A 27,999-nucleotide genomic window follows, 5' to 3' on the forward strand; every position below is an offset into this window, starting at 1 on the left:
TAAGAAGTCATTATTATTACTTTAATTTGGCTTCTAGGTACCTCCTTATTCGAGGCACCATTACATTTCACAGTGAAAACCACAAAGCCTCTCCAACACATTCACGCACATTCGGAGAACCCAATTCACTCTAAAGAATAAACACCTCCCAAACTGTGGTGAGTACTACTGATGAGGTAATGGGAAAATACTAATGTAACAGTCTGCATAGTTTTTGTTTGTCCTCTGAGTTTTCTTAAAAGAATTTTAAGTATAAAGCAAAACTTAACATTTTCAAAAAAGGTTTGCCACTCCCCAAAAACATGTGATAGCTTATTAACTATATTAAATTGAACCAAATAAAGACTTTATTATAAAATAAAGCTTGGTACCTCAGGGTGAGACTACCTTCAGAGAGGCTGAGCCCATGCAGGTGCTGCTGATCCAGCCCTGGAGTGATGTGTCTGGTCCCCGGGGGACAAGAGACACAGCCCATGCCCCTTGTGGATGACTCCGGCCCTAACTGTGTTCAACCAGACCTCTGGGCAGCACTCACTCACTGCCAGGAATACTCCCTCCTCCCTCAGGCTTCCCAAACCAAATCACAGGCCAATGCAGCTCGGCCCCACTTCCGTACTTGGTTTTAGTACTTGCTTCTGCTTCATCTTACTCATGAAAAATCTTAAGACACTTTGCTATGACTCATCCCCCGGCAAGAACACGAATTAGGCAGTGGAAGCACCCTCAAAAACAGCCCGTGGAAAGGGCACAGGCAGACCTAGGTCCAGCCCCCCTCCCCCCAGGCCCCCCACCCCTGGAACTCAGATGAGAGTGCATCAGGCCCTGGCTTCCTCCTCTAAAAGAGCAGGGGGATCTTGGCGCTGTTCTGACTATAAAATGGCACATCTATGAAACGGAGAATCAACAGCCCGACGCCAGAGCTCAACTACCAGCAGTGCTCACCCAGCTGACAGCGCAGCACCTGCATGAGGCACCTGACCAGGTGTGGCCATGACCTCAGGCACCTGTCACATTCTGAGTCAGGAGTTCCAGGCGCCGTCACGTCCCTCCGGGGGCTCCTTCTCCAGCCTTTAAGTAACTCCTTTTTGGACCCAGTTTTTAATCTTCTATGAGACAATCTGCTTCAAATAGCTTTAATTAATATGTAAATCCAAACCAACGTTCAACAAGACTAGCAGAGGATGTTAGGACTGTGCCTGTAACAGACTCCCTCCCAGAGGAAGGGCACCGCAGAGACCCATCACCGCCGAAACAGACACTTACTATCTTAGAAAAAATGGAGAGCCAGTTTACAATTAAAGAGTTTGATTTTGAGACATAAAGAACACATTCCTCTCCAAAATGAGTCTCCTCTGATACAAAAGACCTGTGTTATGGAGAAGATGTAGTTTGTACCTTCCAAAAGAAGTGCTCTGAAGGCCCCCCTGAAACATACTGCATCAAAGATGAGGGAAAACACTTGGTTAATTCCTATCAAAAGCTGTCTTCAGAACAGCCCAGTCCAGCTTGGCTCACAGGGCCCAGGAGTTCCCCCAGGTCCATCTAAGTAAGAGACCCAGAGACCCAAGGCCCGAGCCAAGGGGCTGCCCGCGGTCCTTGGCCGCGTGGCCAGGCTGTCCGGGCGCGTCCCTCAAAGACTCGTCTCCTCACACACTCTGACAGGGACGTTGTAGTGCCGGTCATCCTCGGCGATCAGTGTCACCACCGGCCAGTCCAGGGGCGGATCAGTGGGGTAGACCGTGATGAACTCTTCAGTGCTGTACTTGGAGAGCCGGTACACCTGAATGGTATGGCGCACAGCGTAAGCGAGAAGGAACATTTCAACCTGGGAAAGAGAGCAAAGAGGTGAGCGGAGGGAAGCCACCCTACCAGACGCAGCTCACCACCACCTGCTCCACACCCAGAGTCCCAGGCGACGCGCCGCAACCTTCCCTCCTCCGCGTGGGCCCAGGCCCCCAGACTTCCCTGCACGACTGTCACAAATAAGCAGATCATCGAAAGTGGGCTACATATCTGAGAAGGGACTTGTATCCAGAATATATAAAGAACTTTTATAACTCAACAATTTAAAAAAATGACCCGTTTAAAAATTGGGCAAAGGATCTGAATAGAACAGACATTAATCCAAAGAGGATATGCAAATGGGCAATGAGCACATGAGAAGTCATCAGAGCAACGCACACCAAAACCACAGTGAGGTTCCCCTTCACACCCACTAGAACAATTATAATCAGATGATAATGAGGCGTGACTACTTAACACATGCCAAGTTTTCTTTGGGGCGATAACAATGTTTTGGAACTTGATAAATGTACTAAGAACCACTGAGTCATATACTTTAAAATAGTTAATTTTATGTTACATGAACTTCAATTAAAGGAAAAAAGAAGTATATCCCAGGTATCTACCCAAGAGAAATGAAAATATGTGTCCACACAAAAAGCCTGCACATAAATGTTCAGAACAAGATTATTCATAAGAGCTAAAAGGCAGAAAGACCCCAAACGGCCATCAGCTGACGGATGAACGCGGTCTGTCCATACGCTGGAATATCGTCTGTGACGTGTGCTGCAATATGGATGAGTCTTGAGAACCTGATGCTGAGTGAAAGAAGTGAGTCACAAATGACCACATATTGTACGATTCCACTGCTACGAAATGTCCAGATCAGGCAAATCTACAGAAAGTAGACTGGTGGCTGCCTAGGGCCAGGAGAGGGAGAATTAGTACCAACTGGTCTGGGGTTTCTTTTAGGGGTGATAAAACAGTCTAAAGTTAGACTACAGTGATGGGTGCGCAACTCTGTAAACACACTAAAAACCACTGAGTTGCACACTTCAAAAGGATAAACTTTATGGTATGTAAATTATATCTCAATACAGCTGTTTTGTTTTAAAAGCAGGACTCGCCATTACAGTAGATTTCACGAAGACTCACAAGAACTAACTTCGGTCTAACATGCAGACCACACTGCCCCAGGCTCTGTACTGAAGAGACGTGCTGTGGTTCAGGAGACAGAAGGAGCCTACACTCTGAGTGCAGATACTTGTTTGAAGGAGTCCTCTTGAATCTGCCCTGACCTGGCAGTGACCATCAGCCTTTGTCCTTTGCTACACACCACAAAGGTTGCACTTTGGATGGATAGCCTTAAATGCTACTTTAGTAGCCAGCTAGTCCACTAACAAAGACTTAAGCTTTTTAAGATAACACAGTGAGCACCCACTAAAGATAGTGCAGGGTGTGGTGAGTCACGGGACAGCACTGCACTGGGTCTCTGTGCAGAACTCCAAACTTAGCCTATGTGTAAAAGATCCGAGAGCAGGCTGGTCTCTACTGGCTAAGGTGACTCCCATTCTATTTTTAAAGGACACTATCGAATATGGCTACAGCTGCCAAGATTAAATAATAAGACCCTTTGCTTCATTTATTGGTAGCCTGCCAGGCGCAAGGGTACCGATCACACCCAGCATCCTGCAGAAGCCAGCCCAGGCTGAAATAAACGTGGTGGTTACAAAACGGACTCACGATTCTCTTGCCCTCCCCACCTGAAAAGGTGGGTGGAACCTAACGCTCTCCCCTTGAGTGTGGGATGGATTCAGTGACTTGTTTTTAATAAACAGACTATGGTGTAAACAACAGTGTGTAACTTCCAAGATGAGATCATAAACACACTGTGGCTTCTTCCTTGCTCTCTTCTTGGATCACTTCACTGTCTGGGAGAAGCCAGCCATCGTGTCCCAAGGACACTCAAGCACTGCTATGGAAGGGCCCATGTGTCAAGAAACTAAACCCTCCTCCTAACTACCCATAAGGCCTCTGCCAACAGCCAGGTGTTGCGCCATGTTAGAAGCGGATCCTCCAGCCCAGTCGAGCCCTCAGATGACTGCAGCCCTGAACAACACAGGACTGCACCCTCCTGAGACCCCAGAGCCAAAACCACACAACTAAGCTGCTCCACAATTCCTGACCTACAAAAGCTGTGAAATAATGTTTAATGATTAAAGCTGCTATTTTGGACTAATACACATCCAAAGGCACAACTCACCTGCTCAAGGCCACCGGTGTGTCCCACCTGGTTTAGATGGTTCCTTAGCAGCTGTCCAGGATCATTCGATGTGTCCCGAGCAAACAGAAGCACAGAGAAAAATGGAACTTCCTTTCCCTTCTCTTTATCATCATATAGTTCAATGGCTCTGTTTAGCATTAGAAATTTTACAGCTTCATAGAGGCTATATTCCTCTTCCTCATTTGTGAACAGTTCATCACAAGCTATCTGCCTTGCTTCAGCAGTTCTTAGTTCCGCCAAGCCTGCCCACTATAACAAGAAAGTTACATAACAATTAAATGTTTGTTCTAAAAACCCCTGGTATGCTTCCATACTAGGAGCACAAAACTATTTTAAAAGTAGGCGACCATGGGTCATGTACCAATGCTCACAACATTCAAGTTTCTAGCTCAAACAATGGTACTCTTCAGACCACACCAATTCCTTATTCAGTTTTTCCCCCATTAATTTGAAACAAAAGAACAATGCACTAAGGAGAAGCACCGATGCCATGGAATGGAACTGCCAACTCCCCTAACTTCCTAGACGACGAGACTGGACCAATGAGAAATACTTACAGAGGAGCTAACAAGGTGCGTGTGTGAGGGCTGTGTGGGAAGCTGTGAGGGGTAACTAAAATTATACCTGCCTTTAAGGGGCTTACGGGAGCACCTACCACCCAGAAACACCAAGCCAACCTGCAAAAATGAAGATGGGCAAGGAAGATTGTGAGGTCTCTTGAATGTTAGCTTACTAAACTCATCCCTCTAACTTCCTAAAAATATACATGGAGTTTCAAATGAACACATCCACCAAGAAAATTTTTATTGACTCCTGCTTAAGAATAAAGCAGAGTACTAGGAATACAGCTAACACAGGCAAACGTTTTAAGTGAATGAGAAAACTCTATAAATATTATGTGCTTTTAAGTTAAAGTGAATGAGGACAAGAGATACCAACATGAACTAGTCCTTATGAGTAACCGGTAACTACTGTTCCTCTCAAAAAAAAGCCATTAAAATTCTAAATTCAATAAGTAAATTTTAATGGTAATGACTGTACCACAGGATTCTCTTCAATATGTGGTTGAAAGCTGGAGCATCTCCTAATTTTCCAGAAGTAGACCCAGCTGGCAGTCAAGAGCATGGCTCTAGAGTCACAGAGTCAGGATGGAATGAAGGCCTTGCTACCAAGCAGTTGGTGGCTTTTGCTGGGCATTAATAGACATCTGGGCCTTAATGCCCTCACCTTTAAAATGGGGATAACAACAGCAACAACATCTTGGTACTTATGAGAATTAAATAACACATGAAACATTTAGTGCACAGCCTGGCACACAGGAAGTACTAGTAATGCTGTCTTAGATTATTAATGAATAATTTTAATGTTACTGTAAATAGGAAACACTCAAAACATTCCCCAAAATGAGGATCTATTTACAGCACATACACCTAATACAGCAAAAATTACACTTTCACAAGACCTTAAAACGGATGAAAAAGAAATTGTCACCAGCGGCTGAACTGAAGAGCCTTCCTGTTCACCCACACAGCCAGAGCCCTGCTCTCAGTCCTCACCTAACCTAGATCCTGGGGTCCCCAGCCCCTGCAAACTCCGCGCTCTACTCCAAGAGGCAAAGAGAACAGAATCCCTATTTCCTTCTCCTATCACAATTTTTTAATCACTAGACTTTCCATGAAACACTTAACGTTTGTAAATAAAAACTAGGTTCCAGGAGGTTAAGGCCCTCAGTTCATTCACTGAACAATATATTTACCAAATGCCTATTATGTGTCAGGCTTGGTGCTTGACACTGGGTGAAAGGAATGAGCAGGACAGACTCTCATGGAGCTGAAAGTCTAACCGTGTGGCAGACCACACTGGAGGAAACAGATCAACACGTCGGGTAAGTGCTAAAGGACTCTTGAAAGCCGGCTGACGTCTCCTTACCAGTCCCCGGCCCCCGCCTCATCTACAAAGCCTGGAGCAATCAGCAGGCTCTCAACTCAGGGTTCCTGGTGTGAAGAGCTTCCAAGGCAAGCAACCTAGTGGTCCAGGTGGGCCAGTGTACAAGCAGGACCGCCAAAACCCATGGAATACTCCAGAAAGGGGGTATTTTAATAACCAAATCACTGGGAATCAGCTGACCAAGTTCACCCTATAATTCTGTTTCAGAGAAACCCTCAGGAAAGTTTTCAAAAGACAAGTTACTGGGGTGCCTGGGTGGTGCAGTCAGTTAAGCGTCTGACTCTTGGTTTCAGCTCTGAACGTGATCTCAGCGTCATGAGACTGAGCCCCACCCGACTCAGGCTCTATGCTCAGTGCAAGAGTCTGCTTGAGATTCTCTCTCCCTCTCCCTCTGCCCCTCCCACTCATGCTCTCTCTAAAATAAATAAATCTTAAAAAAAAAAGTAAAGACAAGTTACTGAATCTAAATAAATAAGGCTTTAGAAAAAATAAAGACAAGTTTCTAACAATCATTCAGAAATGAAAACAAGTCTATTAAAAAGGGACAGAATCTTAAAACATGAACATAACTGGAAAGAATTTAATAAATATGCATTCACATCATTGATAATACTCTAAGAAATAGAGACTAAATACAGACTATCCCTGAAACTTGTCAGTATGACTTATAACAAAGACCACATTTAAGAGTTCCTTTTAAGAAAGCTAAACATTTCACTAAACACGATAAATGGTGTCGATATTTCTCGATTTTACCAAAGACTTCACAGGAAGAGTTTATGTTCCTTTAAATTATGTTGTCTAAATACCAGCCAGGGGCATTTGGCAATCCACTACGTGAGGACTAAGAAGTGGTCTGCTGGAGCGATCAGGAGTGAGAGTTTTGCACTTATCAGAGCAAAAAAAAACTACAGATTCCAAACCTTCTTCCTTAGCAACGTGAGGGACTCCTTAATTTTATCAACCAGGTCCTCGCTCTTCCCCTCAAATTTCAGTCCAAGTTTCCACTGCTTGATCCAGTTGTATTTGCTTATGAGTTTTTCCGGTAACTGGATTATCAAAAAACAGAGAGATAATAAAGAGGTGTTAACATTCCAAGAAATCCATTACAGGATCCTGTAGAAACCACAAAGCCTACAAAACCTACCTTTGTTTCCAGAATTAATTCCCCGCACATTTGTCTGCTGGAAGGAAATGGTGGTTCTGACTTAGATAACAAAGACACAATCGACCTTGCTCAGCTCCGACCACAGCCAGAACATTCCACAGCACTTTGTGAGGGGACATTAAGGCAGTGTCCCCACCGGTGTCTTAACAAACCCACCCAGGTCGCTACTGGGATCACGGACAGCCTCCCTGCCACTCCCTAAAGCCCAACTTAGGAAGGTGCTTCGGGCAGGCAGGCAGGCAGGCGAGATGGTCCTGAATCAAGTAAAAACCTGACGCTTTCCTGATTAGGAAAAGAAAGCCTGACTTCCGACATCACCATATATCCTCAACAGCTTTAACAGTCACAAAAACGATGTGTATCTAGCTTAACTGCCTCATCAATACAGTGAGATAAAAAACTGAGTGGAGAAGAAGCCGCGGGGGTTAACAGCTGCAGGGGCAGCTCATTAAAGTGACAGCTGAGCTACTGCTTTGCCTGTCCTTTTTTTTTTTCCTGGAGCGTGTTTTATTTTGTTTTCCCCTAATCATCCACAGAATCTGGAGTCTGCAAGGCAAGCTAGGACACAACGTGACCGATGACAGCATGGGAACTCCGACACTCCCCACGTCCCGGGTGTGTCAGGAGAAAATTCAACACGAGGCCGGGCATGGGCATGTCCCTTCACTGCTGTAACACCCAGACAGGAAAAGAAAGTTCACCAAGTCAAACCATCATTAGAGAAGAATTCGTTCCTACCGCATCCTACGAGGAACGTGAGCTTATCTAACAGTCAAAAATACAGTTTTAAATGAGGCCACATGTGTTCAGTTCCCCGGGAGTCTAAGGCTCTAAACACCCTTTCTTTGTACAAAGGGTGATTCTAGCTCTACCTTCTCAATCTACAGCCATCATGGGAAACAAAGGTGGTTCCATTTCTGCAAAACACAACTGCCATGCAGGTGTGTAAATTCCTCTTCAGGTAACGTTACCACAGTGACGGTGATTTACACTCACTCACTAAGTCAGGGAGGGGCTGCATTCTCCCCATCTTATTACCACCACCCCAGCTCCGTGCCCACACCACCCAGCATTTCGCCCAGCATTTCAGCAACATGTGGGTGGTTCTGCTGCAAACCTTCAATTCAGGTTCTCGGAGATATCACCAGAACCTAAAATGCCCCCAAGTGGCAATAAGCTGAAATCACAGTTGGGCACAAGACGTGCACGGAGCGGGAAATACGGAATGTAAAGCTGGGAAATGGGGTAGAGAGAAGCCTGGAAGGCCATCAAAGCCTTACGTGACATTGTGCACACACCCCAGCAGCAGTCACAAACACAACTGAATCACCTGGAAGACCCCAAAGTTCTAACCACATACAGGGAAACCCTGAAATAAAAGTCCATCTCATTCCTTCCACGCACGGGGCAAACTGTTACTAGTGTAATGACCTAGCTCAGGGTTGTAGGCCTCTGGGAGATGTGGAAATCCTGGAGAGAGTCCAAAAAATGAGGTGTGAGAAAGAAACAATGAGTAAAGAATAATGCATTTGAAATAATTTATTCAAAAGAAAAAAGAAAATCTAACTTTAAATGCTTTCCAGAGTCACAGGGCATAGAAAACACATAAATAACCACTCTTTTCTATGACACACAAAGAGACTGGACTTTTGTCAGAGTAAGAGAGATTTAAGCAAGTAACAAGATTTAAACAAGAAACCATGGGGCGCCGGGTGGCTCAGTCATTAAGCGTCTGCCTTCGGCTCAGGTCATGATCCCAGGGTCCTGGGATCGAGCCCCGCATCTGGTTCCCTGCTCCACGGGAAGCCTGCTTCTCCCTCTCCCCCTCCCCCTGCTTGTGTTCCCTCTCTCGCTGGGTCTCTGTGTGTCAAATAAATAAATAAAATCTTTCAAAAATAAATAAGCAAACAAGAAACCATGATTGAAAATATTTCAAAATAAGGTAGGTAATTAACTTAGACGGAATTTCACTTGTGCCTCTACTAAACTTCTTGTTTTCTCCAGCAAGTTGTCTACAATTCTTGACATCATCACCATGATTAAAAGGACTGTGGGATAACAAAGATGTGTCCGCAAAAATAACTCATAAAAAAAGAGCTTTGGTAAACACTGTCACAGGTACCTCCTGTTCAGAGACATTCTAAAACTTAGTAAACTTGGAAACCAAAGGATCCCTGCCCTGAAGGACACTCCCTCCTTCTCAGGGACCAAGGTGCTGCCCCCAAGTTTAAGAAGAGTCAGACCAAGCCACCTCCAATGCTGGGGTCAGGGTCAGATGATCAACTGCAGTCAAATGTGGAGAGTGGGATCTGGACACAGGGAACCCAAGCAGGGCAGGACGAGAGGGGCAGCGAGGGCAAAGCTCAACCTCCCAGGCTGAAAATGAAGCCAGGCCAGAGGAAACGAGCGTGGGCAGAAAAAGGGTCTCTTTCACTAAGTTCAGATTAAGGGGAGGGTCTCTCCAGTCTAGCTCGCCTCTCTCCTTTTAATGTTCTGAAACCAATGACGTTCTGGGGGAGAGAGAAGGAAGATGGCAAAATGCCACAGAGAACATATTTCAATCTGCAAACAGAAGCAGATCAGCCAGCTGCAGGGTGCCTGTCATTGGTGACAAAACAGGGCTTCTCTGGGCTTGCCCAAATTCTCGATGAGACCAAGAGATGCTCAGCAGTGCCCAGCCTGCAGGCCACTGGCCAAGTCTGGTTCTGAATCCACAGACTCACCACAAACTTAGGTGTCCCGGGGGACCTCTCTGACCACCCCCACCCCCCCACCCCCCGCCAAAAGCGGAAGAGGCGGGTTAACATAGAGCCAGTGCCGTTCGGGAGGCCCTAATAGTGCAAAACTAGATTCCCTTCAACCTGCCTACTGAGAGCTGCTTTTCTGTGTCCCCGGAAGTGGTGAGCGCTCCCCACACTTCTAAAAGCCCCGTGGACACACAATAACCACAGGTGCTTGTGCCCTGAACCAACCAGGACAGAGGACTGTCACCGAACACAGGGTGGTGGTCAGAAGAGGCCCTGAGCATTTCCAAAAGATCAAGGATCAGGGTAAATGGAGACAGACCCACTGTCACTGGCTCTGCTCCAAGTGTTTTTCCAATGGCAAGCCCATGCCACCTTTAACACAAAAAATGTAGACCCAGCTCTAAGGGCACACAAGGTTTTGCTTAATCTGACAGGATACGTGTTATTCTGATGTATGAGAAGATGAGTAAGAAATGACTTTCATCCCCCAATTCCTGTAAGACTGTCTCGTTCAGCAGCAATAACGTACCCCTTGATTTGCTTGTCTTAAGTGAGTATGTTACTAAGTAAGTATTTTATAGTAAAGAGGTTCCTTACGCAGTCACACAAGGAGTACTGGAGATGCACAGACCCCGCTCCTGCGGCGAGGTGGTCCAGGTGCCCCACCACCATGGGGCGCACTGCTGGCTTCCGCGAGCCACACACCCCTCCACTTGCACGCCTGGTGCTGCCAGTCCTGCTGTGCCACCACTCACTCAATCAGAGAGGCCCCTGTCAGAGCGGGCTTTCTGAGGGAAGACCAGCGGAAGGGCCAGAATGAGAACAAGGGTGCAAGGGCCTCCACGGCCTGTGCCCTTTGAGGCCATGTGATCCCTCGTGTACCTCATCTCTGGCTTATCTGGCAACCAACCTTCTCTAAAAGTCATCTTGATTCCAGGCAAATACCCCGGCTCCTGCAACAGTTCCTGAACAAGATGAATCATCTCAATCACACTCCCCTCTGTACTGAGGATACAGGCACAAACCCTCAAGATGGGATCTAACCAGCCCAGCTCAAGATGGGACGGTCACTGCCTGTGGTTCACAAGTGTTCAAGACAAGGCTTCGTACTCACTGCCGGCAGCAAGTCATGTGGGCTCTGACTGAGCTTGCAATCGACGCATCCTGGTGACCTACAATTTGTAAGCTGCCAATCAATGCATCCTGATGACCTTTGTAAGCTGCCAACCAGTGCATCCTGATGACCTTTGTAAGCTGCCAACCAGTGCATCCTGATGACCTTTGTAAGCTGCCGTTAAGGCAGATCTCCCACAGCCAGCACTCTTGGGTTTTGTTAGTGTTTGTGTTTTTTGTGGTTTTTTTTGTTTTTTTTTTTAAGCACAGGGCTGCCAATTTTCTTCCAATTAATGTCTTATTATCAGTTCTGCCCATTCTTGCCCACCAGACTCTGCGATATTCTATCATCCAACCTATCATGTGACTTCATCTGATGTAGGTCATAGACACAAGTCACACTGACACAACATTCTAGGGGGTCACTACCACACTGCAGATTTAAAACAAAGAAGGCCAGGCACGGGACACATCCCCTGAGCCTCATCTCCCAGGAAGCCTCCCCAGGGGCACACGGGCCATCTACTACACCAGTCCTCTTGACACCATGCAGAAGGTGCTCATGTCTTGAACTGGAGCTAAAACCACAAAACGTGCATTCTAAAACCCCGACAGGTTCTCAGATGGCACAACGGACAGCCCATTTACTACAGACACCAACACTGAAGTCGAACTGCTCCTAAGTGCTTTTTACAGACTACAAACACCAGCTCTCTAATTCAGCAGAAGTGTTCAAATACATTTTACCACGTTTCTCTTCTGGGAAAAACAGCCATTATCCTTGGTCACTTTATTATGCAAAATCATCCCTGCCATACAAACTAGAATGAGGCCACATGCTGGCATCACACGGCAGACAGTCCCGGCACCCGGCACCCAGCACGGTACACGGTACCCGGCACGGCTCGGGGCCGGCACCTGGCACCCGGCACGGGCTGGAAAGGGAGCACTTTCTCACAGAAACGGTCGGAAACATGGCGGACTCAAACCTGCGGCAGCAGCGTACCAGCGTGAGCTCCGGGTCCTGCAGCCAGGGTGGCGGCGCCGCCGGCTGGCTCATCGCCTGGAACAGCGTGGCCCTCAGTGCGCAGTAATTGTCTCCGCGGACGCGCCTGATGGAGGTGAACTTCTGAGACACCTCCTCGTAGCCCTGGGTAAAAGCATCCAAGAGTTCAAAATGGTCATTACTGACTTCAGGCCATAGGATAAGTTTTACTCCTGTGGGAAAAAAACGTGCCCCTGATCCCCAGAAGAATGAACACCAGGCTGGCTGAGTCCCTCACACAAGCCACTCTAAGTTCTTCTCTGACTAGTCAAAAGAAATTACCAAATGTTAATACCGTACAAAACATCAGCATATGTAACCGATACAACACACAGGAACACATAAATGATATACACCAAATATTATGAAAACACTAGCCACCCCCGAGGTTAGGAGTTAGATGTCCCTTTCTAAGCAACTGTTGTAACACTCACTTATTGATAACCAACATCCTGAGGGGTTTAATCTCTGTGGAAAGTGACCCTAACTCTAATAAACAGGAAAGAACAGAGAGAGGTACTAAGTTTATACCTCTGAATTTTAAAAAATTAAAAAAAAAATCCCAAGTTTCCATGATATATTAAAAACAGTCTACATGCTAGGAGATGTCTGGATCATTCTATCAGACTCTTTACAAAGTGGATTTAAGTGTCCATTCGGTCTGGAAGAGAAACAAGGAAATGAAAATGTTCGGTGACATATGTGTTGTCACTCAAAAACAGCCATCCAAAGGGACCATTTTGAAGCATACTCCAAAAACAGCCACCAGAAAATGGTCCACGGGCACCAGGACAACCGGATTTCTCCAGCGGGATGATGCTCGAGCATCAGGATCGACTTCGCGGCCTCCTGCACTTCACCAGCCTCGTCCTGCGGGCCCTTCTGCTCATCTTGCTCATCCGTGACAGTCACTTGAAACTCTGCTTCCTACCCTGCCCCTACACAAAGGAAGGAGCATCGCCCTCGTCGTGGGGTGGGCGCCACGCAGACTCTGCCTAAGCAGTGGACCCTTGTCATCAGTTGTTTTCAAGGTTCAAGTCATAGCATGATGTTCTCAGTGGGCGTGAGTCACGTTTTCACTCAGCGCTCCAATCGCTGCGACATACTAAGGGCCCATCAAGCACCTTTGCCCTTCGGCAGACTCCCAGTTACCCTGGGAATATTCTCGATGGCTGACCCAAATGTAACTGCATCTTTCCAAACGCATAAGTTTCTCATACTATTTCAGAGGTGAATCAAACTTCTAAAATTAAATTTGGGTTTATACTCACTTACTTCCAAAAGAATATCCAAAACAAAAATAAACCATAAGATAAATAAGGACAAAAAAAAGAACTGAGATCCAAACTGTTAGCGGGCCCCTGAGATGCTCTAATTACTGCCACGGGTCCCAAAGTGACACTGGTCTAACTGATGTGCCTTTGATTATTTGGTCACTGAAAGAGTCTGACTACATGGTCAAATCTTTCCCTCAAACTAAAATCACAGAGAAAGGGTTTTAGCATGAGTTCCAAAATATGGAACATTTGGATAACTTCATAGATACTTTCGAGTTATGGACCCTGTGGTGCCAACTGTTAAGATCCTTTAAAGAGTCTGAGGGTCATAAAATAAAACCGCAAGTCAGGGAAAGCATTTCTGGGAAAGATGAGAAAACATATGTTAGGTATCCAGCCTCCTGGTTATCCAGTCTGATACAGGGCTCAAGTTTGGAAAACCTGTAAGTGGCCAAAATATACACATTCAGCAGATGGCCTCACAAATTTAAACGTTCATAGTCACAGGCACTTCATGATGGAGGTCTCTACCAAGAGACCTGGCTTCAGCAGAAGCCAGACTGAGTGTAGCGCCTGAAATGGACATCATGGACTACTGCAAAAAAGAATGGAGGGGGAATGCCTGAGACACAAAGAGACTACAGCTCAGGCTGGCAGGGAGCAAGGCTCACACCGGCTCTCAGAGCTTTAAGTAGCAGCTACATTCTGAGGAAGGTCAGCCCATTTCAGGGCATGTGAAAGAGGCACAATGTTTTCTATAAAAACGACCGCTGAGAAAAACAAAAACAAACAAACAAACAAAAAAACCACCTCTGAGGAAAAGAACAGATATATACAAATATTAAAAAATCTTAAGCCCTAAACAATACAGATCTAAACAACAAGATAGATAGTCCTATCAAATATGACAGGTCAGTATCTCTAATATAAAAGAAGTACGTTCAAATTCACAACATAAATAATCCCAACAGAAAAATGAGCAAAGGATAAACCCAGAGGTTATAAGAGGTGGTGGAAGTTTTAGGTCGAAACTGCCATTTTTGTAGCTCAGAAATGGTCAAAGAGTAGCAATTTCACATTGTTCAACGCACTAAGGAATGCTGGATTCAGGGTACATCGAGGGGAGAACCAATAGGGGACTGCGCTTGACCAGTGTGCAGTGAAAGGGGGCCCCACTATGACTGAGAGTGGCCCCAGTCACAGGAGGACCACGTCACAGGAATCCCCAACGTCCCACAGCCTTGGACACTCCCTAAGGGTCGTCAATCTACATGATAGGACCAGGAGGGGCAGCTCCAGGGACACCTTAAACGAAGGGATTAGTTTCAGATCCCTCTGCACAGGGAGTGCGGGACAGCCCAGGCCCCTCAGACAGGAGGGCAGGAGACCAGACCCAGGTAGGGACAGCAGTTGGGATGGCATCTGCTGGTCCTGTCCCTAAAGCTTTTACCACACAAGGCCAGAAGGACATTCCCAAATGACCCCAAGAGGACAACCAATGACTGGCCCAACTCTGAACAGCACAGCATTGTTTTAGATGTGTTTTTCAAAGAAACAAAGTTGCTGAACAACTAAAGCTGGCCCTATATTAATACTGTGACTCGAAACAAGTCCCTTACGTTTGGAGTCTGTTTCCTCTCTAGAATTAAGATACCAATATTTACATGATCTAAAGTAACTACGTCTAAAAATATAAAAGCACATATTACGTAAGTACTGATGACAGACTGTTTCAAAGACTTGCAACTTCGTGTATCTAGGCATCATACCTTTTTCATACATGTGGCTTTTTGTGTATTTCCCCTCCATTCTTTTTTGCAGTAGTCCATGATGTCCATTTCAGGCGCTACACTCAGTCTGGCTTCTGCTGAAGAATCAGAAAGGGGGGTGGGTGGGTAATGGAACAAAGCATAATCAAAATAACAGTACTGCTTTACTCAGGTTACATTTTCTCTAACTTCGTTCCAAAAAGATCCAGAATCCCACCACTACCTATCACCACCCCCTCACTCCTAGATAACCCGGAGGTCTTCCAATGGGTCTCCAGTGTCACCACACCTTCTTCTCCACATGAAAGCCAGAGTGATGCCTTTAAAACTTCAGTCAGACAACTGCCATCATTCCTGGGTTCTGAGAGCTCCAGAGCCTCCCACTGGAGTGGCATCGATGTCCCCACTTCCTACAACGGTCCCCTGTCCTGCCCCCCCCCCCACCCAATGTGTCTCTGGCCTCGGCTTCCACACCTCCCCACACTGACTCCATCAGCCCGACCAGCAGCCAGCCTGCCCTGGACCTCTCCCACACACTGTGGGGCTCCAGCACTCCCTGCAGGTCTCTGCTCAAATGTCACCCAACACCTATATATCATAACGTCACACATACATACCTTCACTCTACTCCCCTTACACGGTTTTGTTTTTCTTCTGGGCACTGATCAACACCTGACATATTTCTTTTTCTGCATTTCTCCCTAAACCCCCACTCACACCCACACCCACGAACACAGTAATGCAGGAGTTCCTTTGAGGGCAAGGGCTTATTTTGTGTCTCAGCTGTGTCCTCAGCACTTGGAACTTCACTGACACAAAGAGAATATTATTCTAATCAAACCAATCGTGCAGTAGCCTGAACTATGAAAAAATACATCTAGTGATTTTTAAGTAGTTTTTTATATCCACTATACAAAGAGATAACACCTACTATAACAAAAAATATATTTGTCCTTATTTATTTATACTCTGCCCTCAACCCAAAAGGCTATAAGGTATTGATAATAAGCCAGAAACTAATGGAGCTCTCAATGTTAGCTGAGCTACAGACCTCACTTAACTCTTGTAAGGCATTTAAAATACAACTTGCAATCAGACAAATTATATAATAAAAAAATGGGCTTTATATTTTCCTTGTTTAACACATAAGATTTGGGGGCTGATTTTGTGGTACACATGTACGCACGCACATGGGTATGTGTGTTTTAGGAAGAAAGTGAAGTAATTCTCAGGCATATCTTGACTTCCTTTCTAAGTTATTGAAGAAGTAAATGTTAGCAAAGAAATTAAGATATAAACACAGAAGTACCTTACAATGTATTTACTCCTGAGGAAAGATATAAATTAAAAACACATTCAGCTCAATTCAACACATATTTACTGAATGTCTACTATGTGCTAGGCACTGAGCTAGAAACTGGGGTTACCATGGCAGTGAAGACCCAGATTCTGTCCTGAACGGGTTTAAAGACTACTGAAGAAGAAAAGACTACGGGCATTGACAAGCCAGAGTGTGAGAGATGCAGGGATGAGTAAGGAGCACAAAGTCCTTCTTGTGGGTTACAGATAATTCTGTGGCATAAGTTAGGACTGGCTTACAAGTGAAACACACCCTGGAAGCATAATATCCAGGGTCCACAAATACCAATGCTGCACAGCCAATCCTAAATACAGACCCATCAGTGTTTAAATTCAAGAAACCTGGAGTGTCCACTCAGCGGAAGGAAGAGTCCCTTGTATCTGTCTTCTCACCCACCTCCACACAAAGTACAAGTACGAGGAACAGCAAACATCCAGAAGCGATGACACTGATTAGGCCATGTTTTCCCCACCAGGCAGCCCTTTGAACAGAGAGCACATTTCCAGCTCAAGAAGGACCTCACGAGGACAAAGTGCAGCCTCCCTGCTCTCCTGGCCTGCAGTCCTCATTCCTGCCCACACCAAGGTAAGCCCCGGCCCGTGGGCAAGGCGGGCAGGTCCACCGCCTCAAAACTGAGAGGAGGTGGCAGGGGACCTCACCGCGTCAGGAGGCCAAGTCCCGAGCCACAAGCCTGTGCTGAATGAGCGGCCTGCGGGAGGCAGTGAGGGTGGGAAGGTGGAGTACCCACATGGCTGCCGGCGCCAGAAGGACACTTGGGGTCCCATCCTGCCGCTGTTCCTTGGGAGGGGGGCTCCAACAGCTCCTGCACGCCCTCCTTTAGGACAGAGGTGGAGGCACAGAACAGGCAGTCCCTGACCTCAAGCAGCTTCGAGTTTAAGACAGTTTGTTTAAATGCAAACTACACAGACTGTTACTGTTTCCAAGAAAGAACACTACTAATGTCAAAAAAAAAGAAAAAAAAAAAAAAACCCAAAACAAACCCAAAGGAGAAGCTGAAAACCAGAGGGGTAATCAGGAGCTCAAATAACTGGTTTTTAACCACCATATGGCAACAAAGACAAGGATTCAGCACCTGGAAAGACAGTAACTTAAAACTGAACTTGAGAAAGCTGGGCCTCTGGGTCAGAGGGTGGGCCGGGGAGGAGAAGAATCGCACTTCTTCTGTAATGGGCCAGAGAGTAAGTAACATAGGCTCTGAGGGCCATAAGGTTTCCATCACAACTAGTCAACTTTACCATGTGTGAAAGCCACCACAGACAACAGGTAAATAAGAAGTTCCAATAAAACTTTATTTATAAAACCAGGTAGCACACCCAATTTGGCCAGGGAGCCATAGTTTCGCTGACCCTGGGACCCCCTTGTTAGCGAAGAGTGTTTTTTTACTAACAGAGAGCATAAGAAAACTTTCTGCCTTGGCCTGGGCTCTGGCTTGGGAAAGAGAAAGTCTCCCTGAGAATTCATAACCACAGGCCGGCTCTCATAAAGGGACAGGACGGGAACTGAGACCAGCCACCAGATCCTGGAAACCCAAATTTAGAAATTAACATAATGTGGCCCAGAGTAGGTGACACGGCGGCAAGAATAAGGCTGAACTCTCTCCCACTCAAGCCAGACTACACAAGCCCTACACAGATACGCAAAAGCTGAGCTTACAATGCAAACTTTGAAGAAATAAGAAATAAGCAAAAACAGCAACGGGCATAATTAGACCTGCCAAGATATTCAGAGAATGAAATTATGAGACCCAGAAGAGTATGTTTTAAATACTTAAAGAAATAAAAGGCGTGGGGGCGCCTGGGTGGCTCAGTCGTTAAGCGTCTGCCTTCGGCTCAGGTCATGATCCCAGGGTCCTGGGATCAAGCCCCGCATCAGGCTCCCTGCTCGGCGGGAAGCCTGCTTCTCCCTCTCCCGCTCCCACTGCTTGTGTTCCCTCTCTCACTGTGTCTCTCTCTGTTAAATAAATAAGTAAAATCTTAAAAAAAAAAGAGAGAGAAATAAAAGGCGTAAGAAACATGAGCAAAAGGCAATAAACTATCAAAAAGAGACCAGGCAAATATGGGAGAAAACAGCACTTCTCTTTCTTTCTTTTTTAAGATTTTATTTTTAAGTAATCTCTACACCCAATGTGGGGCTTGAACTTACAACCCCGAGATCAAGAGTCACAGGCTCCACTGACTGGGCCAGCCAGAGGCCCCCAGAACTTTTCCAAAAAAGAAAAAAAAAAAAGAAAACAGACCTGAAGAAACTGTCCTGAATGGAACAGAGGCTATAAGATAAAAATATCTATGAAAGGGCATGTCATGAAGAGCCTCAGATGACTGAAGGAGGTGAGCAAACATCTACTTAGAGTTCTGGAAGGAGTAAGTAGAGGGAATAAGATAATGGCTGAGAATTCTCCCAAACTAATGAAAACTAGGCATCGAGGGATGCAAAAAGACCTCAAGCAGTAGGTTTTTAAAAGTCCACACTTAAGAGAGAGCAGAAAGTAACTGCAGAATACTGAAGACAGAGAGAAGACAGAAAAACCTGACATACTATCTACCAAGGATGAGTCTGACCGCAGTACTGTCAACTACCCATCTTCAATAAGATTAAACTGCTCATGTGGAGTTCTTAAAAAAGAAAGATAAGATTAAATTTGCAAGCAAACAGAGCTGCCCACAGTCAGACCCTTACAGAGGCACTTCCAAAGGATCTTACTTCAGCAAGGACAAGAACCCAGAAGGACTGAGATGCAACCTCAGACAGGAGCCGGAAATGACACAGCTCTCTGAGAAGCTAAAACACCTGCGGAGAGAGGGCTTCCCCGGCGGACAGGGTGAACCACAGCAGAGCGCCTGCAGAGTGACAGAGAAAGCAAGAGTCCCTGCAAAGGCAGCGGGGACACACAACGACGGAGGCAGCACTTTCTCCTCAGGCCTACGACTGATAAGGACTCCAGTCCAAAGCGAACGGTGTGCAACGGCGGCAGCAGAAACCGAGCATCCTCTGCAGTTCATGGAGGACCGGGACGGGTGGCCCCAGGAACTCGCCTGACGGGACAACTACAGAGAAGCTGGTCTGCTGTGACCACCACAGTAAAGAGTTCCGCCAATTCCTTGTGAGGATGACTCAAGAAAAGACCTGAAAATGATCAAAAACCCCACTTTGTATCATTTGTTCCTAACTACACACACGACAGTATTTTTGTTAACCATAAACCAAACGCAAGCTAGTGCTCAGAACTAACCAGCAGCAGGCCAGGAGAGAGAATGCCACTTGCAAGTCACTTATGGCACATTCCCCAAGTGCAGCATCCCCTCAGCTGCAGCCCAAGCTAGCCGGGGAAGTGGGGGGGGTTCTTCTCCACAGACAGCCCAGTCGGGCCTGCCCGCAGCACAGGCAGCCAGGGGTCCTGCCTCCCCCTAGCAGCAACGGGCCCCTGGGTACAGGGGTCTGAGGGGTGGGGGCAAAAGAGCAGGCCTGACTGAGCAGAAACATGGACAAAAGGTCATGACATGATGAGAGAATTCGTGCTGATCCCATGATCATTTTTTCTACAAGTCAACCAAATTCACATGGCCATGTGTGTGCAAAGACACAGGGAGGGAGCCAGCTTCCCAAGAAGTCCTTCCATTTGAAGTGAAAAGTGCATTTCAACTCCAAACACTCCCTCTAAGAATACGAAGGAAATCACGGACTGAGAGAGGGTGGTGTCAAGAGAGTGAACAAATCCTCACAGGTGCAAAAATGATGTGAATGTAAAGAACACAAGGAGAATATTTGCATTACAATTTTAAAACCTCAAGAAACAGTATTCCCCAAACATACCTCAGCAAAATGAATAATTAGATGCAGCTAAGACCATATGCATAAGAATGTTACCTAGGAAGCACATCTCAGCATTTTATGAAAATGGATATATCAACTTACTGCATTTTCTACTGTAAATAGTAAGAACTCTATGAATAAAACAATTCCAAACATACCTGATAACCCTCTTTCATGTGTAAGTAATTCTTTCTCCTTTTCTATTTCATCCGCGTCACGATACATGTCCTCCTCACTGAAATCACACCAAATCAGACATTTCAAAAATTTGTTGAACTGACATTTTCCCTGTTACAACATGCACTTGCTTAAAAAATTTATCAGACACGAAACATTTAACTTTTTCATATTACATTGATGATGATCTGATATAAATATGGATCTTAAATCTCGGATGCTCATGCTTTTACCATTCCACTTCAGAGCTTCTTAATTTAAGTGAGACACTTTAACATCACTCCACCGGCTACACGGCTCTGAGGCCTCCTTAACTGGAACATCTATTAATGTGGGCTCAACCACACTGGTAAGCATCCTAGCATGTGTCTTATCAATGAAGCCCTGTCACAATCCTATCTAGTTCCAAGAATGGAGACAGTACTAATAAAACTATTTACACAGGAATGAAGGCCAAGTGCTTTATGTCACAAGCAAATTTTACAATCACCGCTTTAAAAACAAGGATAGGAGAACATCAATTATTGTAAGTCCCCAAAGCTCAAAAACCTCCCAAGGCTCCTCCTGCTCCCTGACCCCCTACTCTGAAGCAGCCAGCCACATTCTGTTGAGCACATCCCTCCCGTCCCACATACTTGAAGTGCTGCCACTCTGACTGACTTCGTTCTTAAGTCTCTAGTCTCATCTAGTGAGTGAACAAGAACCTATGTACCAGAAAGGAAAAAAAGCCCACTGGGTGCTAGACAAGGACTATCGCCTTTACCCCTCGAGATAAGCCACAACCTGACAATGAGGAGAAACAGAAATACCAACCCTATCTTTACTAAAACCACAAGACATGTGAAAGCCCAAACAGTCCAAAAGGGGACAAAGAAACAGTAAATGACCGAGGACAACAGAGCCTCCATGCCAGTGAAGGAACATCTGCTGGATGGTAAGACAGTAAACCCCCAGAGGGGCTCAGGGACTGACAGGGGCCAAGTACTTCTCAGGGTAGAGGAGACCCCCAGAGCTGATAGCGAGGCAACTGGCCGACGTCCACATAAAGTGTAACCAGAGCCCCAATTCCCTATGCTTCCTCCCCATGACAGCACAGCCCAATCTCCACACAAGACAGAGGCTCCAGGCACAAGGAAACACAGGAAGGCGTTAATAAGGTCAGTAACAAATAAGGAATTAAGCGAATGACCTGAGATACTCCCATCCCCAACTCCCGCGACAGCCCAGCTCCTGGTACACGGCCCAGCGTAGCAGGGGGAAAGAGGAAGAGGTGAGCAGATGAAGGGATACTGTGAGAAGCAGACTGAAGTGGGAAATCTAACATACTCACCTTCCCCCACCTCACTGAAACCCTTTAATTCCCAAATAAGCAGGGAAGTCTCTTATGTGGTGGACCCAACCCACCACACTAGCCTGTATTCCATGATTCCTCTACACACACCCCCGCTTCAGTCCAAACACTTGACCAACACTTAGCCTATGCTTTTACACCTGTGACTGGCTCAATCCATTCCCTCTGCTGGAATGGCTCACTGCCTAAGACATCAGGACACACGTGGTATGGGTGACCCGGCTATAGAGTGCCATGGCTAGAGCAGGGACCCAGAAGTGACAAGGTCAGGTTTTAACCACTCCTCCCTCCAGCCCTCATTAGCCCGGCGTGTGTGACCATGGAATTGAAGTAACTATACCTCTCCGTGCCTAAATTTAACCACTTAAATGTAACCACTGTAAAAAGGAGTGAGAGAATTCACCTCATAAGACTGTTGTGAAAATGGACACACGTAAAATATCAGCTCTCCAAAAAGTTTGCTATTCTTATTCTCATACTACACGACTGGTGCACAGTACTAACAAACAATTCACCCAATGTCATTTCTTATTCCTTTTTTTCCTCTCTAAATAAAGGTAATGGTGTGCGTGCCTATTTTTTGAAATACCGTAGGGCTGAGGGGACATATTAGGAAAAGGTATTTTCCATGTTCCCTGACCCCCATGAGATTCCAAGTAAAAAGTATGGTGTCACCCAGGAAGCCCATGGCCAGGGGTAAAAGCAAACCGGAACCAGATTCACAGGGACTATATAACAAATGCCTAAAATCAAAAGTGACTAAATGTGTTAGTTCTTTTAATAATTTCATCATATCTTTTGGCATCCTTCCCAGCTTTATCAAATCGGAGAGAAACTCTGAGCCTACAAAACAAGCACTGAAGTGAACTACTTTCTTGACATCATCAGACACATGTCTTCAGGCAAGCCACTTCCCTAATCTGGGCCATAGTTTTTCTCATCTTCAAAGTGAGAAGAGAGGACAAGATCTGTACGATCCGGACGGTTCCTCTCCAGGTCTTAAGTCCTACCAGACTATGAATCTACGTGTTGTTAAAGATTGTACTTCAAGTGAACTCTGTGGCTCTGCTACAGGCACATTTGCCTCCCCCCTTTGCCCTCTTCCTTTGAATCTGCAAAATACCCCAAATGCAATTGCAACACCAGTGCCCAGAGGAAGTTCTCCAAACAAGCATCTCTTGGTACAGCCACACATAAAAATTCCCATAAAGGCCAGGAGGAATGGAACGAAAAGAAATCAACGTGAGAACTAAATGTGGAGGGAAGACAGAGTAGAAAGGAGGATTATTGGAAATAAGCACTGATTCAAGAGATACAAAAGCAGCAAAGCAGAAATGGGTAAATGGGAGGCCAGCATGCAAATTACTTTAACCACAACCAGATTTCATTCAGATCCTGGTACACAAATGTTTGCTAACTTCCCTGGCCACCAAGGACAAGTATCCAAGGACATTTGCTAGCTTCACTAGGCCACTAAGGAAACTGTAATATGGCCTTTAAAGGCCACCTTAAAAATGATACTAAAGCTCTAATTCCTTGGAGAGAGAATAAATTTTAAGTTCAAGCAATATATTCAATGACTATGGTCAGGAAAGAAGATACTTAACAGCCAAAATAAAACAGTCATCCAACATAAGGACAACCAACCAGAGAGAGAGAGAGAGAGAGAGGGAGAGAGATTTGTGAAAACAAGAAAAATAAAAATTTTATTTAAGAAAATAGCTCACTCAATAATCTTTTGCTTTAACCTTTTTAAGTATCAAAATATTAAGGCTGAAAATGACAAAATAAAAGATTTCTATATTACACATATATATTTATTTATATCTTATATTTATATATTCTTTGTTGTATATTTATTATATTTAAACTAGACGTTTGAATTTTTGTTATGAGAAGGGAAGACAGTGAAATAATGAAAAGAAAAAGGACATTGCATTGTAAGATGAAATCGTCGATGCTGACCAGTTTCAGAAATTTAGTAATCTTTTGTGTTTATATGTCAAGTTGGGGTGGGGATGGGGAGTGCTTACCATTTTGCACTAAAAAGGCCACTGAAACCCAAAGACTCAAATGATCACTATGGCAAAAGGTTTCCTTCTAGAAAACATACAGATAGCTAGAAAGGTAAGACAAAGTCCTAAAAGTGACTCGATTTCTTGGGGACAATGGCATGTGAGTCATGCACAATTACACAACTGAGTTAAATTTTAAAACCAGGGCGCCTGGGTGGCTCAGTTGGTTAAGCGACTGCCTTCAGCTCAGGTCATGAACCTGGGGTCCCAGGATCGAGTCCCACATCGGGCTCCCTGCTCGGCGGGGAGTCCGCTTCTCCCTCTGACCCTCTTCCCTCTCGTGCTCTCTCTCATTCTCTCTCTCTCAAATAAATAAATAAAATCTTTAAAAAAAAAAATTTTAAAACCAAAATCCTAATAAGTTCTACTGAGAAAATTCTTAGTTTAGCACGTAGTAATTTTAAAGTGTGTATTTTCAAGCTCTGGTTTTCTCTTAAGCTAGAGATGAAATATTTTATTAATATAAAGACAATATACATGACTGAAGAAATTACATGATTTTGCAGACCAAATTATAACCTCTCTTGCTCTGTTCAAAGACCTGCATAACAATAAATGTTTCAAAATTTAATTAAAAAATGCTTACTACAGAGACAAAATTATACTATTGCCAAGAACAAAAGCTATCAACTAGAAACACAGAGCTCAGCGAAGCAAGACATTTCTGTAGAGCCAATTTTTCCATTTCTGATACATGTAATATGAAAAAAGTCAATTCTAACATATATGCAAAACTAACAAGACAGCATTGTAATCACTCACCATTATGAACATTTGCATTAAGTCCCCCTTAGTTGTCTAAAAAAGCTAAGTATGGCTTTGTTCAGCTTTCTGAACTTGAACACTGTAGTTCATGCTTAACGTGGCCTACCCTAGAAGACCCACGGCCCAGGCAGTGTTGGTAAGACAGTGTCAACCACTGTGACACCAACGTACCTTCCCACAAAGGCACAGGAAAAGCAAAGACCACTCAACCCAGCCTTTCTCTACCACTTAGCGGTTGTAGAGATGGGTGAACAACACATCAAATGCAGGAAAGTACCGGCACCCAAGCCAAAATTCCATCTCCCTTCTGCAAGTGGACTTTCCATGACTGGCTCATGCTACTCCACGTGACTTCCAGAGGTAGCTGGGGACAACCCAGACATCCTCAACAATGAGGTCTGAAACAGTCTTTACTTGCAGGTGGGAGAAGGGGCAGGAGGGAGTGGCTGGTACCCCATCCAACATATCCCATGGGAGCTAAGGAGTGAGGCGAGTGGGCAAACACTTTCGCACAACAGCACATTGAGCAACACCCAAGAACAATGGTTTAGAAACTCGTTGTTCACAGCCCTTTTGGGAAAATCCATAGCTTTCATCAGAACCTCAGCCCAGAAAAACAAACACACATTAAATTTCACCTTCAATTTCACAGGGGTTCACGGACATTTGCTCCCCACCGCACACAGTCAGCATATGGACCCTAGATTCAAACCATGTCCCCTCATCAGGCAGACAAAGACCGGCCTTGAAGTAGACTTGCTTCTCAATTCCCTAAGCACGTCTAGCCTGGCCACTGACCATGTCTCAGGACCATCTTGGTCCTCAAGGACGGTAGCTTACTTAGCTAAAGACAAGAACTGGACACAGCCTCAGTTTCAAATGCAGGGGTGGGGTGAGCAGGGGATAGGGCACAGCAGATGTGCTCACAGAAACAGTGAGGAAGCTCCAAGAAAAGTCAACCAAATCTGGTGTGACCTAAGACTTCTTCAAATCAGACCGTAAGTCATCTTGTGAGCCATCCTTAGGGCTTGTCCAGGGGATGCCAGCCAATGGCAGCTCTCAAGTGAGCTAGAGGAGGGAAGGGGAGAGGTCATTATAAATCATGTTCCTCTGCCTGATTCTGCTGAAAAAGCCAGAAAAAGATGGAGGTAGGTTTCCACCAAGGCATCAGGGAACTTGGCCCTGAAACCTACTCCCTGTCTCCCTGGTCAAGAAGCACCTCTGGAATCTGCAACTCAGTTTCCTATGTGTAAATGACAAACCAAGGCTGGGTTTTTTTCTTAGATTCCTTTCAGACTGTCTGTAAATCTACTGACAGCAGTAAGAAGGGGTGTGCCTCAAAATCTTTTCATCAGGAAAGAGTGCTCCTTCCCACCATGGGCCTATTTCCCCAGGTTCTGACTCTGGAAACCACATCCAGCAGAAAAACTTGCCAAGTAACTATGAATACTTTTAGGAACGTGGTTCTGGCTTCAAAGTTTCTGCATCTCAAAGGGGCATGAGAATGCTCCACTCAAGGCTAAAGTGCAACTTCTGAGGGGGAGGGTCTCTACCCGGGGAGTCACAGCTCTGACCACCAGGGCAAGAGGAAGTCAGCAGCAGTTAGAAACCAGCATGGACTGTGGAGGGGCAGAAGCAGAAGACCACCCCCACACCCCACCCCCTCACTCCCCGCCACTGCCCATCCTACTTTACCCTCTGCAGAGTCTGAGGTCATTCTCTAACCCAGAGAGCAAACCTGCAGCCAGAGACCAACCACATCAGCTCACACATGGGCCTGCACAGTGGTTTCAGTTAAAAAATAAAATGCTACTCTTTAAAAATCAGGATATTTCATTAAAAATTCAGGATATTTGGACTCTTTAAATACAGAAAATCCAGCAAGCAGAGGGTAGAACTTAGTGGACTCTGACCCCAACAGTGATGGACACAGCTCTCCAGAAACCCATGGTCCACACCTGGTCAGCTGCACTCACTGAGGTTACCTGCACAGTCAGGAGTTTGAGACTGCCTACTCCAAAATCTTTCCCAGTAGCCATTAACACATTAAGTGTGGACAATACCATCCCAGAGGACTTAGGTGCTCAATAAATGAGAATGTCAACGCCCATAGTAAAGAACCATGCACATCACCGTTGTAATACACTACCTGCATAGCAGGCCTGCCAAGGACCCCTTTTCAGAAAACGCCAACAACATCACATTTGAACACACCTTACAATTCCACTTGCCAGCCAACTAAGCTATCTGTCAAAATGGTTATGAGTGCTTTCATCAATTTTGGAATTCAAAAGCATTTATATGTGCCTAGGACCTGAAACTGTAGAAAAAGTTTCAGCCTTCAAGTTTATATTCTGCTTCCATCTCACTCCCAGGGCCTTGCTAAAGCTACAAACGCCTGCCTTTATGCTGCCTTCTTTACAATTCACTAAATAATTGACCTAACCAGCGCTGCCTTTCGTATTTAAAAATAAAGGGGGAGGGGACAGCTAGTTAAGCCGTTAATGGGCAAAAGAGAATTCGATCAGACTCCGTCCAAAGTCTGTTCAACAGGTGGGGCGCTCATCAAGCGGCGACTTGCCTTCCAAGAACAAACTTGTCGCATGGTTCAGTTTTCCTCTGGCTGTGATAGAAGCAACCTTACTTCCTTCCCCAACCATGTCGGAGGAAAGATTCACTGGGAGTTAGTTATAACAGTACGCTTTTCCGGTTTGTTTCCCAAGTTCCTGGAGCTTTGTTTTAACTTTAGAGCTATTCAGATGTAAAACCGGGGGGCACTGGGTGACCAGAATTGTGAGACCCCGGGCCCTGCGAAAAAATATTTGTACGGACACTGGATACGAGTGTCTTCGAATTCCTCTCCGTCGCCGACGACCTTACCCAGAACCGAAGATGCGAAGGGCTCTCCGCCGGCTACTCCCCAGCCCAGCCCAGCCCACGCCCAGCCTTCCCGAGGGGAACAAGCCCGGCGACCCCGCCCGTCCCCGCTGCGCCCCGCGACTCACTGCTCGGCTGGGCACCGCACCGCGATCCGCGGCTGCCCGCCGGCCGCCGCCTTCCCGCCCTCCCGCGCCGCGGCTCTCGCGGGGCCCGGAGACGCGGCCCCCGCCTCCCGCGCCGGCTTCTCGGCACGGCTTGCGCCCGGCCACGCTCCGGGCTGGGGCATGGTGCCCCGACTCATGGGGCCGCCGGCGGCGGCGGCGACACACCGGTTCGGCCGCCTCCGAGCGACCCAGGGCCCCTCCCGTCGGGGCGCCCGGCCGTGGCCGCCGCCGCTCCACAGCTCGCGGGCTTCCGAGGCTGCGCGG

General features: G+C 46.0%; 1 protein-coding gene across 1 annotated transcript; it reads right to left on the reverse strand.

The window, feature by feature from the left end:
• OTULIN (OTU deubiquitinase with linear linkage specificity) lies at positions 1-27,999 on the reverse strand. The gene is made up of 7 exons (XM_025867458.2): positions 27,697-27,999; positions 20,482-20,558; positions 15,133-15,227; positions 12,048-12,191; positions 6,937-7,062; positions 4,046-4,315; positions 1-1,825 (listed from the first exon to the last, which is right to left on the reverse strand). Exons 1-7 carry the CDS (start codon positions 27,870-27,872, stop codon positions 1,631-1,633), a joined length of 1,083 nt encoding a protein of 360 aa, XP_025723243.1. The 5' UTR covers positions 27,873-27,999; the 3' UTR covers positions 1-1,630.

This window comes from Callorhinus ursinus, unplaced genomic scaffold, assembly GCF_003265705.2.
Source record: "Callorhinus ursinus isolate GAN/ISIS: 27379988/994484 unplaced genomic scaffold, GSC_fseal_2.0 scaffold3, whole genome shotgun sequence".
Lineage (NCBI taxonomy): Eukaryota > Metazoa > Chordata > Mammalia > Carnivora > Otariidae > Callorhinus > Callorhinus ursinus.